Source organism: Chlamydotis macqueenii, chromosome 6 (genome assembly GCF_036417535.1).
Source record: "Chlamydotis macqueenii isolate bChlMac1 chromosome 6, bChlMac1.mat, whole genome shotgun sequence".
In the NCBI taxonomy this organism is placed as follows: domain Eukaryota; kingdom Metazoa; phylum Chordata; class Aves; order Otidiformes; family Otididae; genus Chlamydotis; species Chlamydotis macqueenii.
Window position 1 is genome coordinate 40,682,779 of NC_141561.1, and position 11,196 is coordinate 40,693,974.

The window sequence follows — 11,196 nt, forward strand, 5'->3', positions numbered from 1 at the left end:
TGCCAGAAAATAGGCAGCTGCCAAAATGCAACTGCTCTCAGAGGTGCCAGAGATCCTGCAGCACAGTTCAGATGGAGCCAGGAGTCCACAAAGGGCTGCGCTGATCTGGTGAATTGTATGAAAAACAAGAGCTTTAAACCATGGAGTCCTTGCAATACTTGATCGTGGGGAGATGGGGAGTGACCATGGAAATCTTTTGTGCCACACAGAGGTTTGCTGCTCGTCGTCTCGTGGCAAAGCCCTTGAACGAGCTGTCACACGTGAGGGTGAGAGGTGCATTTTCTTGCCCAAAAAGACATCTTGTGGATTTGCTGGCTGTTTCTGTGAGGACCAGGGGCTGTCAGCCGTACACTGCTGTCACAGTTCAGCCCCACACGGGACCAAGCTACGCAGTCTCTCACTGATCCCCCAGCCTGCGAGGAAATGGGGGAGATGGAATAGAACAAAAAAAAAAAACAAAGTAGGATAATGAGAGAGAAGAAAAAATCTTCCCCTACCCCTGCCTGTTCCTGGGCTAAAGTTCATTCCAAATTATCTCAACCCCCTCGAGCAACACAGGGGGAACAGGGCATGGGGGCTATGCTCAGTTCGTCACACGCTGTTTTCCGCCGCTCCTTCCTCCTCGGGGGAAGAACTCCTCACATTCTTCCTGTGCCCCGGCGTGGGGTCCTCCCCGGGCTGCAGGGGGATCTCTGCTCCTCCGTGGGCTCCCTGGGCTGTGGGGGGATCTCTGCTCCTCCGTGGGCTCCCCGGGCTGCGGGGAGATCTCTGCTCCTCCGTGGGCTCCCCGGGCTGCAGGGGGATCTCTGATCCTCCGTGGGCTCCCCAGGCTGCGGGGAGATCTCTGCTCCTCCGTGGGCTCCCCGGGCTGCGGGGGGATCTCTGCTGCTCTGTGGGCTCCCCGGCCTGCGGGGAGATCTCTGCTCCTCCGTGGGCTCCCCGGGCTGCAGGGGGATCTCTGCTCCTCCGTGGGCTCCCCGGGCTGCAGGGGGATCTCTGCTCCTCCGTGGGCTCCCCGGGCTGCGGGGGGATCTCTGCTCCTCCGTGGGCTCCCCGGGCTGCAGGGGGATCTCTGCTCCTCCGTGGGCCTCCCCGGGGTGCAGGGGGATCTCTGCTCCTCCGTGGGCTCCCCGGGCTGCGGGGGGATCTCTGCTCCTCCGTGGGCTCCCCGGGCTGCAGGGGGATCTCTGCTCCTCCGTGGGCTCCCCGGGCTGCGGGGGGATCTCTGCTCCTCCGTGGGCTCCCCGGGCTGCAGGGGCACAGCCGGCCTCACCATGGGCTGCACCACGGGCTGCAGGGGAATCCCGGCCCACAGGCACTTTTCTCTTCCTCCTCCTTCCTCACTGCCCTTGAGACCCGCAGCCCTTCCTCTCACCAGAAATCCTTCACAATCGGCTCAGGCAGACCCCTCTCAGCTTCTCTTCACATCTCCTCTCTTCACTTCTCCTGGCCGAGTTGGGCCCAGGCGGCTGCTGGCGAGAGGACAGAGGGTGAGGCCTGCCAGGCCCACCAGGCTCGCGCCTCCCCCTCTGCCCCCGCTTCTGCTTCTTCACTTTGTTTTTTTTATTTTCCCCTTGTTAAAGACATTACCACAGAGGCATTAGCACTGTCGCCAATTGGCTCGGCCTTGCCCAGCGGCAGGTCCACCCTAGACCCGGCTGGGCCCACCGCACAAAGGGGAAACTTCCAGCAGCTCCTCGCAGCAGCTGCCGCTGTATCCCCCCCGCTACACAAAGCCAGCGCAATTACCCTACAGATATTTTTTAAAAAATAAATGCCCTTAGTCTGTCCCTTCAATGTGACAGACACAGGGTCGACTACAGCAAAACCCTCGGCAGAACTGAGAAGGTGGGGCCGAGGGACGCAGGCGGAACGCGAGGATGCAGCGAGCACGGCCAGCTACGCCCCTCTCGCACGTGGAGCTTCGTGTCTGCGGGAGGACTCTTTGCCAGTGACGGCGGCCGTTGAACCAAGGGCCCAAGGACAGCGCACCCAGAACCTGACTGCGCGTTGCTGTGTCCCAGAGCATTAATCCAAGACGTTCAAAAGCAACACGAACGAAGCCCATTCAAACGCGGTGCCCTCACTGGAGCAATGTTATTTACAATACGTAGGGAAACATCATTGCTACCGTGAGAATAACGATTTTGTAGAGAGCGCAAAAAAGGGTTTGTGCTGCGAGGCGGACTCGGGGGTCCCCAGGGCGGGGCACGCTGCAGTGCGTCACAGGGCCCTTTGTGACCCGCCGTGATATGGGCGCTGCCGATTGGATGGCACGTGGCAGTGTGTCACAGCGCCCTTGGCGATACAGCTGTTGGCGTCAGAGGGAGCACCCCACAGTGCCTGGAGGGCGCGACGGGACAGGACGGGACGGAATTGGGGTGCAAGGAGCTCCTGTGCAGCCACCTTGTTCCCTGCCGACCCACGTCCGTGGTGCTTTTCCGAGGCGTCTCTCGTCCCTGGGACAGGAGCCCTCGCGGCCAGGCCTCAGCGGGATGGCGGAGAGACCGCCCAGCGAGCCCAGGCTGGCCTGGCTTGGGAAGGAGGAGGAGGAGGAGGAAGGTGCTGGGGCTGCCCCAGCACGGCAGCCTGATGAGGTGGAGGAGGTCCAGTCGCTGCACGCAGGTGAGTGGCTGAGCTGGGACACAGGGCTCGTGGCTGCTGCCGCCTTGGCCCCATCCCATCCCCCGTGGCCATTCCCACGGGAAGAGGGTATGGGGCTGTTCCCCACGGCTGGGCTCCGGCCATGCTCCATCCACTGGGCACCCCCAGCCCCAACACGTGGGCAGAGAGACGGGGGTCAGCGTCCCCACCAGCCCCTGCCCCGGGACTGGCCCTGCCCGGGCAGCGCGGGGCTCGCCTCTGTTCTCCAGCCTCTCCCGCAGCCCCTCAGCTCTGCCTGTGCTCTGTCTTTGCCACATCCAGGCTGGGACTTGTCGGAAGAGGAGGAGGAGCAGGAGGACACCCGTACCCTCTTCTACTGGACAGCACAGGTACCCACAGCCATCCCCGCCTGGGCTGGGGCTGCTCTGGCTGCTCAGCCAAGCACTGCCGTCAGGGCACTTGGGGTGACATCTCTCTCTTCCCCACCCTTCCTTCTCCTGCAAATGTTTTAGGAATCCCTCAGCCTCACTGAGCAGGAAGGCACCACTGTCACGGCTGTCAAGGGCAGGGCAGACTCTGAGTCCTGCAATGCAGAGGCTTGTGCGGCCGTGCTGGATGTGCCTCTGGAAAGTGACACCTCCTGCTTGGAGCATAAGTGGCCTTTGACCGGGGCTCGAGCTCCCCAGGGCTTGTGTGCCCCCTGACGCCGGCTCCCCTGGGCACCCAACAGCCTTTTAGGCCAGCACAGTGCGGCGGGAAGGGAAGCACATCCCGGGGGCAGCTGGGGAAATGGCTGGCTCTGGCAGCACTCCATCTCTCAGCCGTGTCTCCTCCAGGTGCCCGGGACTGTGAGGCGCATCTACCGGCGGCTCACGTCCAGCACGGATGTGTCTGCCGAGGACCAGTGGGACAACACCCTTCAGGAGCTGACCCACGCGCACCCCCGGGATGTGGTGATGACCCTCCTGCGCTGTGCCCCATCGTGCGACAGGTACGGGGCACACCTGCCTTGAGGGCTCAGGGCTCACCAGCCTCTGTCGAGCCCGTCCCACGGGGGCTGCCAGACAGGCAGAGATTTTTGGGGCACTGCTGACCCTCCGTTTCCCAGCCCTGACATCCCAGCCCACAGCCCTCTGCCACGCTCCCTCCCTGCCCCTCAAGGCACCGGTGCTCGGCCGCCTTCCTGCCCGCAGGGTAGGCTGGCAGCCGGTGGTTGCCCAGGCCAGGGCGCTGTGGCCGAGACCCCGCTAACACAGAGCTCTGGGCCTGCAGAGCTGCTGCGACCATGTGGAGGGCGATGGTCTCCTCGGGCAGGACTGCGGAGAAGGTGCTGCTGGAGCTGCTCTGCGTGCTGGAGGACTGGCCAATGCACAGCACGTCCACCTCCGACGGGGACAGCACGGGTGTCTTTGCCCTGGCCGTGAGTTTCTGGACTGTGCCTCTCCGGGCGGCTCTCCACGCTCCCCTGCATCACTCTGTCTCAGCGTGGGCCGGAAACCTGGCTTAGGGGCAGGCTGAGGGGGCACGAGGCCACATGCTCCCCCTGCGTCTCCCACGGCCCAGGCCAGCGCCCGAGCCTCCCCCTCCCACGCTGGGGCCCCGCCACAGGGATATTTCGGCACTGAGTGCTCTCTCTGGGTGCTTTGTTTTCTGCAGGCAACCAGGGCGCTGCGGGAGATCCTCCGACTGCCCGGGTGCCCAGGGGCATTGGTGATGCATTTCCCTTGCCTCTTCCTGCTTCTGCTCTTCCAAATTTTCTTCATCACAGAGCAGATGCCAGGGAAGGTTGAAACCTTCTGGAGGGAATGCCGGGAGGAAGATGGCCTTCCCACACACACTAAAAGGTGCCCCATCCCGGTCCTCCTGTGCCCCCACGGCCCTGGAGCTGGGGCCAGGGCTCCCGGTGTGACCTGGCCTTTGCTGTGCACGCAGGTTTGCAGTGCTGACTGTCAAAGCGCTGCTCTGTCATCTTGGGTATGAGAACGTGGTGTTTGACGTCCAATGGAAGCATGGCTGGGACACGATCCTCAACGCTGAGACCCAGCACTGCGCAGTGGGTCTGCTGGCCAGGTGAGAGCCCCCTTCTCCCCACCCCCCCGCCCATTTCTGCCCTGCAGACGGGGCGCCCCACACAATCCCCTTGGTCGTGGGTGAGAGGGACTTGTCAGCGAGGGATGGCCCAGCAGAATGGAAAAGCCTGGGAGAGGTGGGGGCACAGGAGCAGCCACCTCCCAGAGCGCCAGCGTCCCCTCCGGAGGGGCCTGGGCTGACGGCAGGGAGCAGGGGCTCTGTCTGCAGGCAGCCCCAGCGAGGGCAGCCCGCCGATGCAGGGCAGGAGGCAGTGAGGGCCGGGGGCAGAGCCTGGGGGTGATGAGTCGCCCGTGGGCTGAAAGGGGTCTCCTCAGAAGGGAAGGCTTTGGGGCATGGTAGGGCGTTTTTCCAGTTCTTTCCCCAAAAGGAGCCTCCTGGTTTGCGAGCGTAGCTCGGGACCAACAGTTCCTTATCCCCTCCACCAGAGAGATGCGTATTTTATCCACACGCTTCCGTCGCTGGATTGCAAACTACCTGGTGGAGCTGCTCAGCCGGAAGGAGCCACGCTGGGAGATGCCCGCCATGACATTCCTTGTGGAGGTGAGCCAGATGGGGAGCGCTGCCTCGCTGAGCTGCCTCCCACCACGCTGCCCTGTGGCAGCAGCAGCTGCGGGGCAGCCCAGCCGATGGAGCTGGGGCAGAGGGGGAGCTCTGGCGAGCGATCAGAGGCTGCCGAGGGCTGGGAGGCACAGCGGAGTGGGCGAGCGACCTGCGCCATGTGCCCCAGGGGCTCTGCAGCCGCTGCTGCCTTTGGGCTGGGCTGCCTGGGACGGCGCCCGTGCCCTCTGCTCCTGGCTGGACCCAGCCCTGCGCGGTGCTGGGTGCCGGCCAGGCACCCCTCTCACTGCTCCGTGTGTTTTAGTTCCTGGCCTACCCTGACATAAGCAGCTGGGGTGACCAGATCCTGCAGCTCGCCCCAAGGTTCCTGCACAGCGAGTGCACAGTGATGCGTCGCCTGGTGCTCAGAGGCCTCGTCGAGCTCTGCAAGACCCCCGTGATGGTGAGCAGGGGGCAGCCGGCTGAAGCTGTGCTGGCGACGTGGGGCTGGGCACGGGGTGCTGGGTAGGAGAGTCGCTTGGGCTTGGCTGGGCCTTGGGAGCTGTGGTAGCTGCTCCCAACGCTCCTGCCTCCCCGTTCACCTGCCCGAGTCCTTCGGGGCAGGCCTTTGCACCTGGCTCCCGAGGCAGCAGCGTGGGCTCAAACTGCTGCAGTGGTTTTGTCCGTGCAGCCTTTTTGGGCTTCACAACACAGCACTGTGTTCCACACAGGTCCAAAAAATGCAGTGCCTATTTCCGAGGCTCGTATTGCTACTTCAGGATGCAGACACCGAAGTGGTTGAGAAGACCCTGTCTGTGCTCAGCGAGATGCTCCTGGCAATGGACGTGCCAATTCCCAGCAACATCGCGCTGCAGCTGGCTGAGCGGCTCCGGCCACTCTTCGACAACGTAAGGCTTTGAGCCCCCCACCACGGGCGCTGGCTGCTGCCCAGAAACTTTGTGCCCTGTGGCTTTTCAGACCCATGATGTGTGGTGGGCCTGGAGCAGTTGGTGCTCAGCTCTTGCCCTCTTCCTTCATCCAGGAATCGAAGAACGTGCAACTGCTCTCCATCAAAGTCTTTGGATATGTGATGATGTCCGTAGAGCAGCAGGGAAAAGATCCACTGAAGGCGGAGGTGCACAAGAGCCTGATCCCGCTGCTCTGCCACTTGAATGACAAGAACCGGACCGTGGCAGAGGTGAGGATTTCTGACCTGCTGGGGTCCCCGCGGGAGGTGGCTCGGCTGCCTCCTGTCCCGGTGCCTCGCGGGCTGCAGCGCTCCAGCCTCCTCCTGGCCCTGGCTCCAGAGCAGCAGCTCTGGGGGAGCTCTGTCCCGCTGCCCCGGCAGCACCAGGTGCCCGGGTTGGGGGTTGTCCCACTCCTCGGCCCGGGCACCAAACGCGCCAGCAGACACCTTTGTCAGCTGCTGCATCTTCCCAGCAGCGGCCAGGAGAGGCCCTGAGCCTTGGCCAGGTGCAGGGGACGCAGGTCCTGTGCCCTGGGCAGCGGTGCCATCTCCCAGTCTCTGCTGCTCTGCAGGCCTCTTGGGAAACCCTGAATGAAGCCAGCAAGTTCCTGAAGAAGATGAATCTCAGGGAGGTGCTAAAGAGGCAGCAGATATGGGAGGTCGGCCAGTGCCTGGTAAGGATGGCCCCAGAGCCCCAGAGCCCCAGCGCCAGGCTGGACAAGCCCCCTGTCCGCACTGCCCAGCGTGTGGTGCTGGCAGCTGTGCCCCTGCCCACTGCTGCCAGCCTGCACCCCACGCACGCTGCCTTCCTCAGGCGTGTGGCCCCACGGGCTCTTCTCCAGGCTCCTCTTCCTCCCCAAGCCCGGCACCAGCCGGCTGCTGGCTGGGATTTGCCGTGGGTGTCCCGGCCGGTCCTGCGTGCAGGTGCCGCCCGGCCAAGGGGGACATCCTGTGCCAACCTTTCCCTCCTTTCCCTTGCGCTCTCTCCAGCTGGCAGAGTACGGCAGCAGGGCAGACGAGTACCTGCTGCAGGTGCTGCAGTACCTGCAGAGCCCGCAGGAGTCCATGCGAGAGGCGGCCATCAGGTTCATTGGTGAGCCACAACTCCCCGGGGTCCCTCCCTGCCCCACTGCAGCTTGGCCCCAGCCCCGGCTGCTGCAGCGGCAGCAGGAATGGGCTGTGGAGCCCCAGGTGCCCCACGCGGGGCCGGGGCAGCCGTGGGGCTCCCTGCCGCCCTCTCCCACCCCTGCCCTTGGCCGTCACGCTCGGGGACGGCCCCGGGCTCAGCCCCGCCGAGGGGAGGAAAGCGTGTAGCTGGGCTGATGTGGGGAAACTGCGCTGCTGGGGCTGGCGGGACTGCTCATGGGCTGTGTGTTCCTAGGTCACGGCGCGCAGTACGGGAGTGGTAAGGAGCAGGTAAAGCTCCAGATCATGTACCAGGGTGAGTGAGCGCAGCGGGGTGTCAGCGGGGACTGTCGCGGGGAGGAAAGAATCCGGGCAGGGGGCAGCAATCCCTGCCCCGATCGGGAGGGCTCTGCTCCCTGCACAGACGAGGGGCAGCGTGGGCAGAGCAGAGATGTCAGGGGCACGTGGGGTATTTTTGGCCAGCACCTTCTGGCCGATCCCGTTGGCCCCTGCTCCCTCCTGGCCATGGGAAGAGCGGTGGGCTGGCCCTGGCAGGAGGGCTTCCTGGGGTCCCCGCGGATGCAGGCTCTGATCTGGCCTCTGTTCCTCTCTGTTCCAGCCCTTCGAGGCATGACAAGTGACCCCAGCCTCTCGGTCTCCAACCTGGCAGCTCAAACGCTGCTGGTGCTACAGGCTGCAGAGAGAAGGTCTGCCTCCAGACCTGGGCTGCTGCACAGGCTGTGGAGGAGGCGGCCTTCTTTCCGGGGCGCTGGCTGGCTGTGCTGTTGGAGCTGATCCCAGGAGCTGCTCCCAGGAGCTCCCTGTGCTGGACCACCTGAGCCTGGAGGGGGATGGCCTCTGAGAGCGGGATTGTGGAGAAGGAGCTGCCTTCTCCATGTTTTTAGGTTGTGAAAATAAAGGAGTGGAAAAGCCCTGCCCTGAAGAAACTGGGATACTCAGGAGAGAGTGACCAGTCGTGCCCACTGTCCCGCAGCTGGCGGCAGCACCGGACATACCCACAGCCCGTGGCCTGGCCGCAGGCGCCAGCTGCTCCGCCGGCCTGCGAGAGCAAGAGGAAAGGAGAGGAAAAGCTTTTGCCTCCCGGGCACGCGCTCTGCAGCGCTCACGGCTCCCGTGGCAAGGAGTGGATGGGGTACAGCCCACAGCACCAGGCCATTTCTGTCCCTGCGCCGCTGGCGCACAGCACTGGAGCTGCAAGAGCAGCTGCAAGAGTCTTTTGCAACAAGTGCTGAGGTGATCGAGGCCAGGTCACAGCAAAAGGTCCTCCAATGGGGCCGATCCCTGTTCTGAAAGTGCGTTCACCTCTGGCGACCCAGGAGACTCTTTATCTGGCCCGGGTCTCAGTGCTGCAGAGGACAAGGTGGCGGCAGAATCTAGGAGAACGGCCCTCAGGTCAGCTCCGGTCTCCTTTCAGCGCCCCGTGCAACTCTTTTCCCGCCTTGCAGGAGAGGAGCAGGTCTGGTCCCCGCCGTGGGAACATTTATCCCCCCACTTCCCTCCCTGCGTGTTCACGGTTCCTCTGTGCCGCTCCGTCGCCACGCCTGCCTGACTCCTGTGCCCATGGCCCAGCGCCCGTGGTGCGGCTGCAGGGAGGCACGTGCCAGCCCCGCCCGCCCCACCAGCCCGCAGGATCAAAGCTCCTCTGAGCTCCTCAGGCTGTCGCTGCCCTGTCCATCCGTGGCCGATGCACCCCTCATGGGCCCGCTTTGCCTAAGGAAAGGGCAACGTCTGCCCCTCCCGCAGACGAATGGCGAGCCGGGATAGCGAAGCACCCCCAGCAGCAGGGCTGGAGCAGGCGGCGCTGCAAGGGGAAGGTGATGTTCCGACAGCAGCAGCCCAACCCGTTGGCGTAGCAGAATCAGCATCTCTGCTGCTGGCCAGGGTCTGTTGCCGTTTGAGATCAAAAGCCATCTGATTTTGCAGCAAGGCAGCAAGCCCCCAGGGAAAACAGGGGTTCCCGGCTGCAGAAGCCAGCTTCTGCACACAACCGCCCTGCAGAGCGTGCGCAAGCGAGGCGAGCGGCTGACACCGCACCTTGCTTGCTTTCTTCCAGAACATTTCCACCCGCCAGCATCTGTAGAGGTTTTCTGCATAGAGGGTGGCTGCTGCTGAAGAGGAGGCCAGGCTGCCCCACCCACCTCCTCCCCGAGGAGGGCGCAGCCAGCCAGGCAGGGTCGCTGCCAGAAAATAGGCAGCTGCCAAAATGCAACTGCTCTCGGAGGTGCCAGAGATCCTGCAGCACAGTTCAGATGGAGCCAGGAGTCCACAAAGGGCTGCGCTGATCTGGTGAATTGTATGAAAAACAAGAGCTTTAAACCATGGAGTCCTTGCAATACTTGATCGTGGGGAGATGGGGAGTGACCATGGAAATCTTTTGTGCCACACAGAGGTTTGCTGCTCGTCGTCTCGTGGCAAAGCCCTTGAACGAGCTGTCACACGTGAGGGCGAGAGGTGCATTTTTCTTGCCCAAAAAGACATCTTGTGGATTTGCTGGCTGTTTCTGTGAGGACCAGGGGCTGTCAGCCGTACACTGCTGTCACAGTTCAGCCCCACACGGGACCAAGCTACGCAGTCTCTCACTGATCCCCCAGCCTGCGAGGAAATGGGGGAGATGGAATAGAACAAAAAAAAAAAACAAAGTAGGATAATGAGAGAGAGGAAAAAATCTTCCCCTACCCCTGCCTGTTCCTGGGCTAAAGTTCATTCCAAATTATCTCAACCCCCTCGAGCAGCACATGGGGAACAGGGCATGGGGTCTGCGCTCAGTTCGTCACACACTGTTTTCCGCCGCTCCTTCCTCCTCGGGGGAAGAACTCCTCACATTCTTCCTGTGCCCCGGCGTGGGGTCCTCCCCGGGCTGCAGGGGGATCTCTGCTCCTCCGTGGGCTCCCCGGGCTGCGGGGGGATCTCTGCTCCTCCGTGGGCTCCCCGGGCTGCAGGGGGATCTCTGCTCCTCCGTGGGCTCCCCGGGCTGCAGGGGGATCTCTGCTCCTCCGTGGGCTCCCCGGGCTGCAGGGGGATCTCTGCTCCTCCGTGGGCTCCCCGGGCTGCAGGGGCACAGCCGGCCTCACCATGGGCTGCACCACGGGCTGCAGGGGAATCCCGGCCCACAGGCACTTTTCTCTTCCTCCTCCTTCCTCACTGCCCTTGGGACCCGCAGCCCTTCCTCTCACCAGAAATCCTTCACAATCGGCTCAGGCAGACGCCTCTCAGCTTCTCTTCACATCTCCTCTCTTCACTTCTCCTGGCCGAGTTGGGCCCAGGCGGCTGCTGGCGAGAGGACAGAGGGTGAGGCCTGCCAGGCCTACCAGGCTCGCGCCTCCGCCTCTCTACCCCCGCTTCTGCTTCTTCACTTTGGTTTTTTTATTTTCCCCTTGTTAAAGACATTACCACAGAGGCATTAGCACTGTCGCCAATTGGCTCGGCCTTGCCCAGCGGCAGGTCCACCCTAGACCCGGCTGGGCCCACCGCACAAAGGGGAAACTTCCAGCAGCTCCTCGCAGCAGCTGCCGCTGTAGCCCCCCCGCTACACAAAGCCAGCGCAATTACCCTACAGATATTTTTTAAAAAATAAATGCCCTTAGTCTGTCCCTTCAATGTGACAGTCACAGGGTTGACTACAGCAAAACCCTCGGCAGAACTGAGAAGGTGGGGCCGAGGGACGCAGGCGGAACGCGAGGATGCAGCGAGCACGGCCAGCTACGCCCCTCTCGCACGTGGAGCTTCGTGTCTGCGGGAGGACTCTTTGCCAGTGACGGCGGCCGTTGAACCAAGGGCCCAAGGACAGCGCACCCAGAACCTGACTGCGCGTTGCTGTGTCCCAGAGCATTAATCCAAGACGTTCAAAAGCA

The 11,196-nt window shown here is 63.2% G+C and overlaps 1 protein-coding gene across 1 annotated transcript; it reads left to right on the plus strand.

Annotated features, from left to right (window-relative positions):
* The first annotated feature begins 172 nt into the window (after positions 1-172).
* On the plus strand, positions 173-9,965 carry LOC147600267 (maestro heat-like repeat-containing protein family member 6). Its single transcript, XM_086751209.1, has 19 exons — positions 173-266; positions 2,926-2,993; positions 3,117-3,254; positions 3,438-3,595; positions 3,877-4,024; positions 4,261-4,448; positions 4,537-4,674; positions 5,121-5,235; positions 5,558-5,695; positions 6,012-6,140; positions 6,275-6,586; positions 6,772-6,873; positions 7,190-7,292; positions 7,581-7,640; positions 7,944-8,031; positions 8,319-8,477; positions 9,089-9,227; positions 9,733-9,783; positions 9,888-9,965. The coding sequence occupies exons 1-19, from the start codon at positions 173-175 to the stop codon at positions 9,963-9,965; spliced, it is 2,406 nt and encodes an 801-aa protein (XP_086607335.1).
* The last annotated feature ends 1,231 nt before the right edge of the window (positions 9,966-11,196 follow it).

Bases quoted from the DNA above. Each gene is read 5' to 3' on its own strand.
- LOC147600267 (XM_086751209.1), top strand. From the start codon at position 173: ATGGGGAGTGACCATGGAAATCTTTTGTGCCACACAGAGGTTTGCTGC. The intron at 267-2,925 runs GTGAGAGGTGCA...TGCCACATCCAG, and splicing joins ACGAGCTGTCACACGTGAGG to GCTGGGACTTGTCGGAAGAG. The intron at 6,141-6,274 runs GTAAGGCTTTGA...TCCTTCATCCAG, and splicing joins TCCGGCCACTCTTCGACAAC to GAATCGAAGAACGTGCAACT.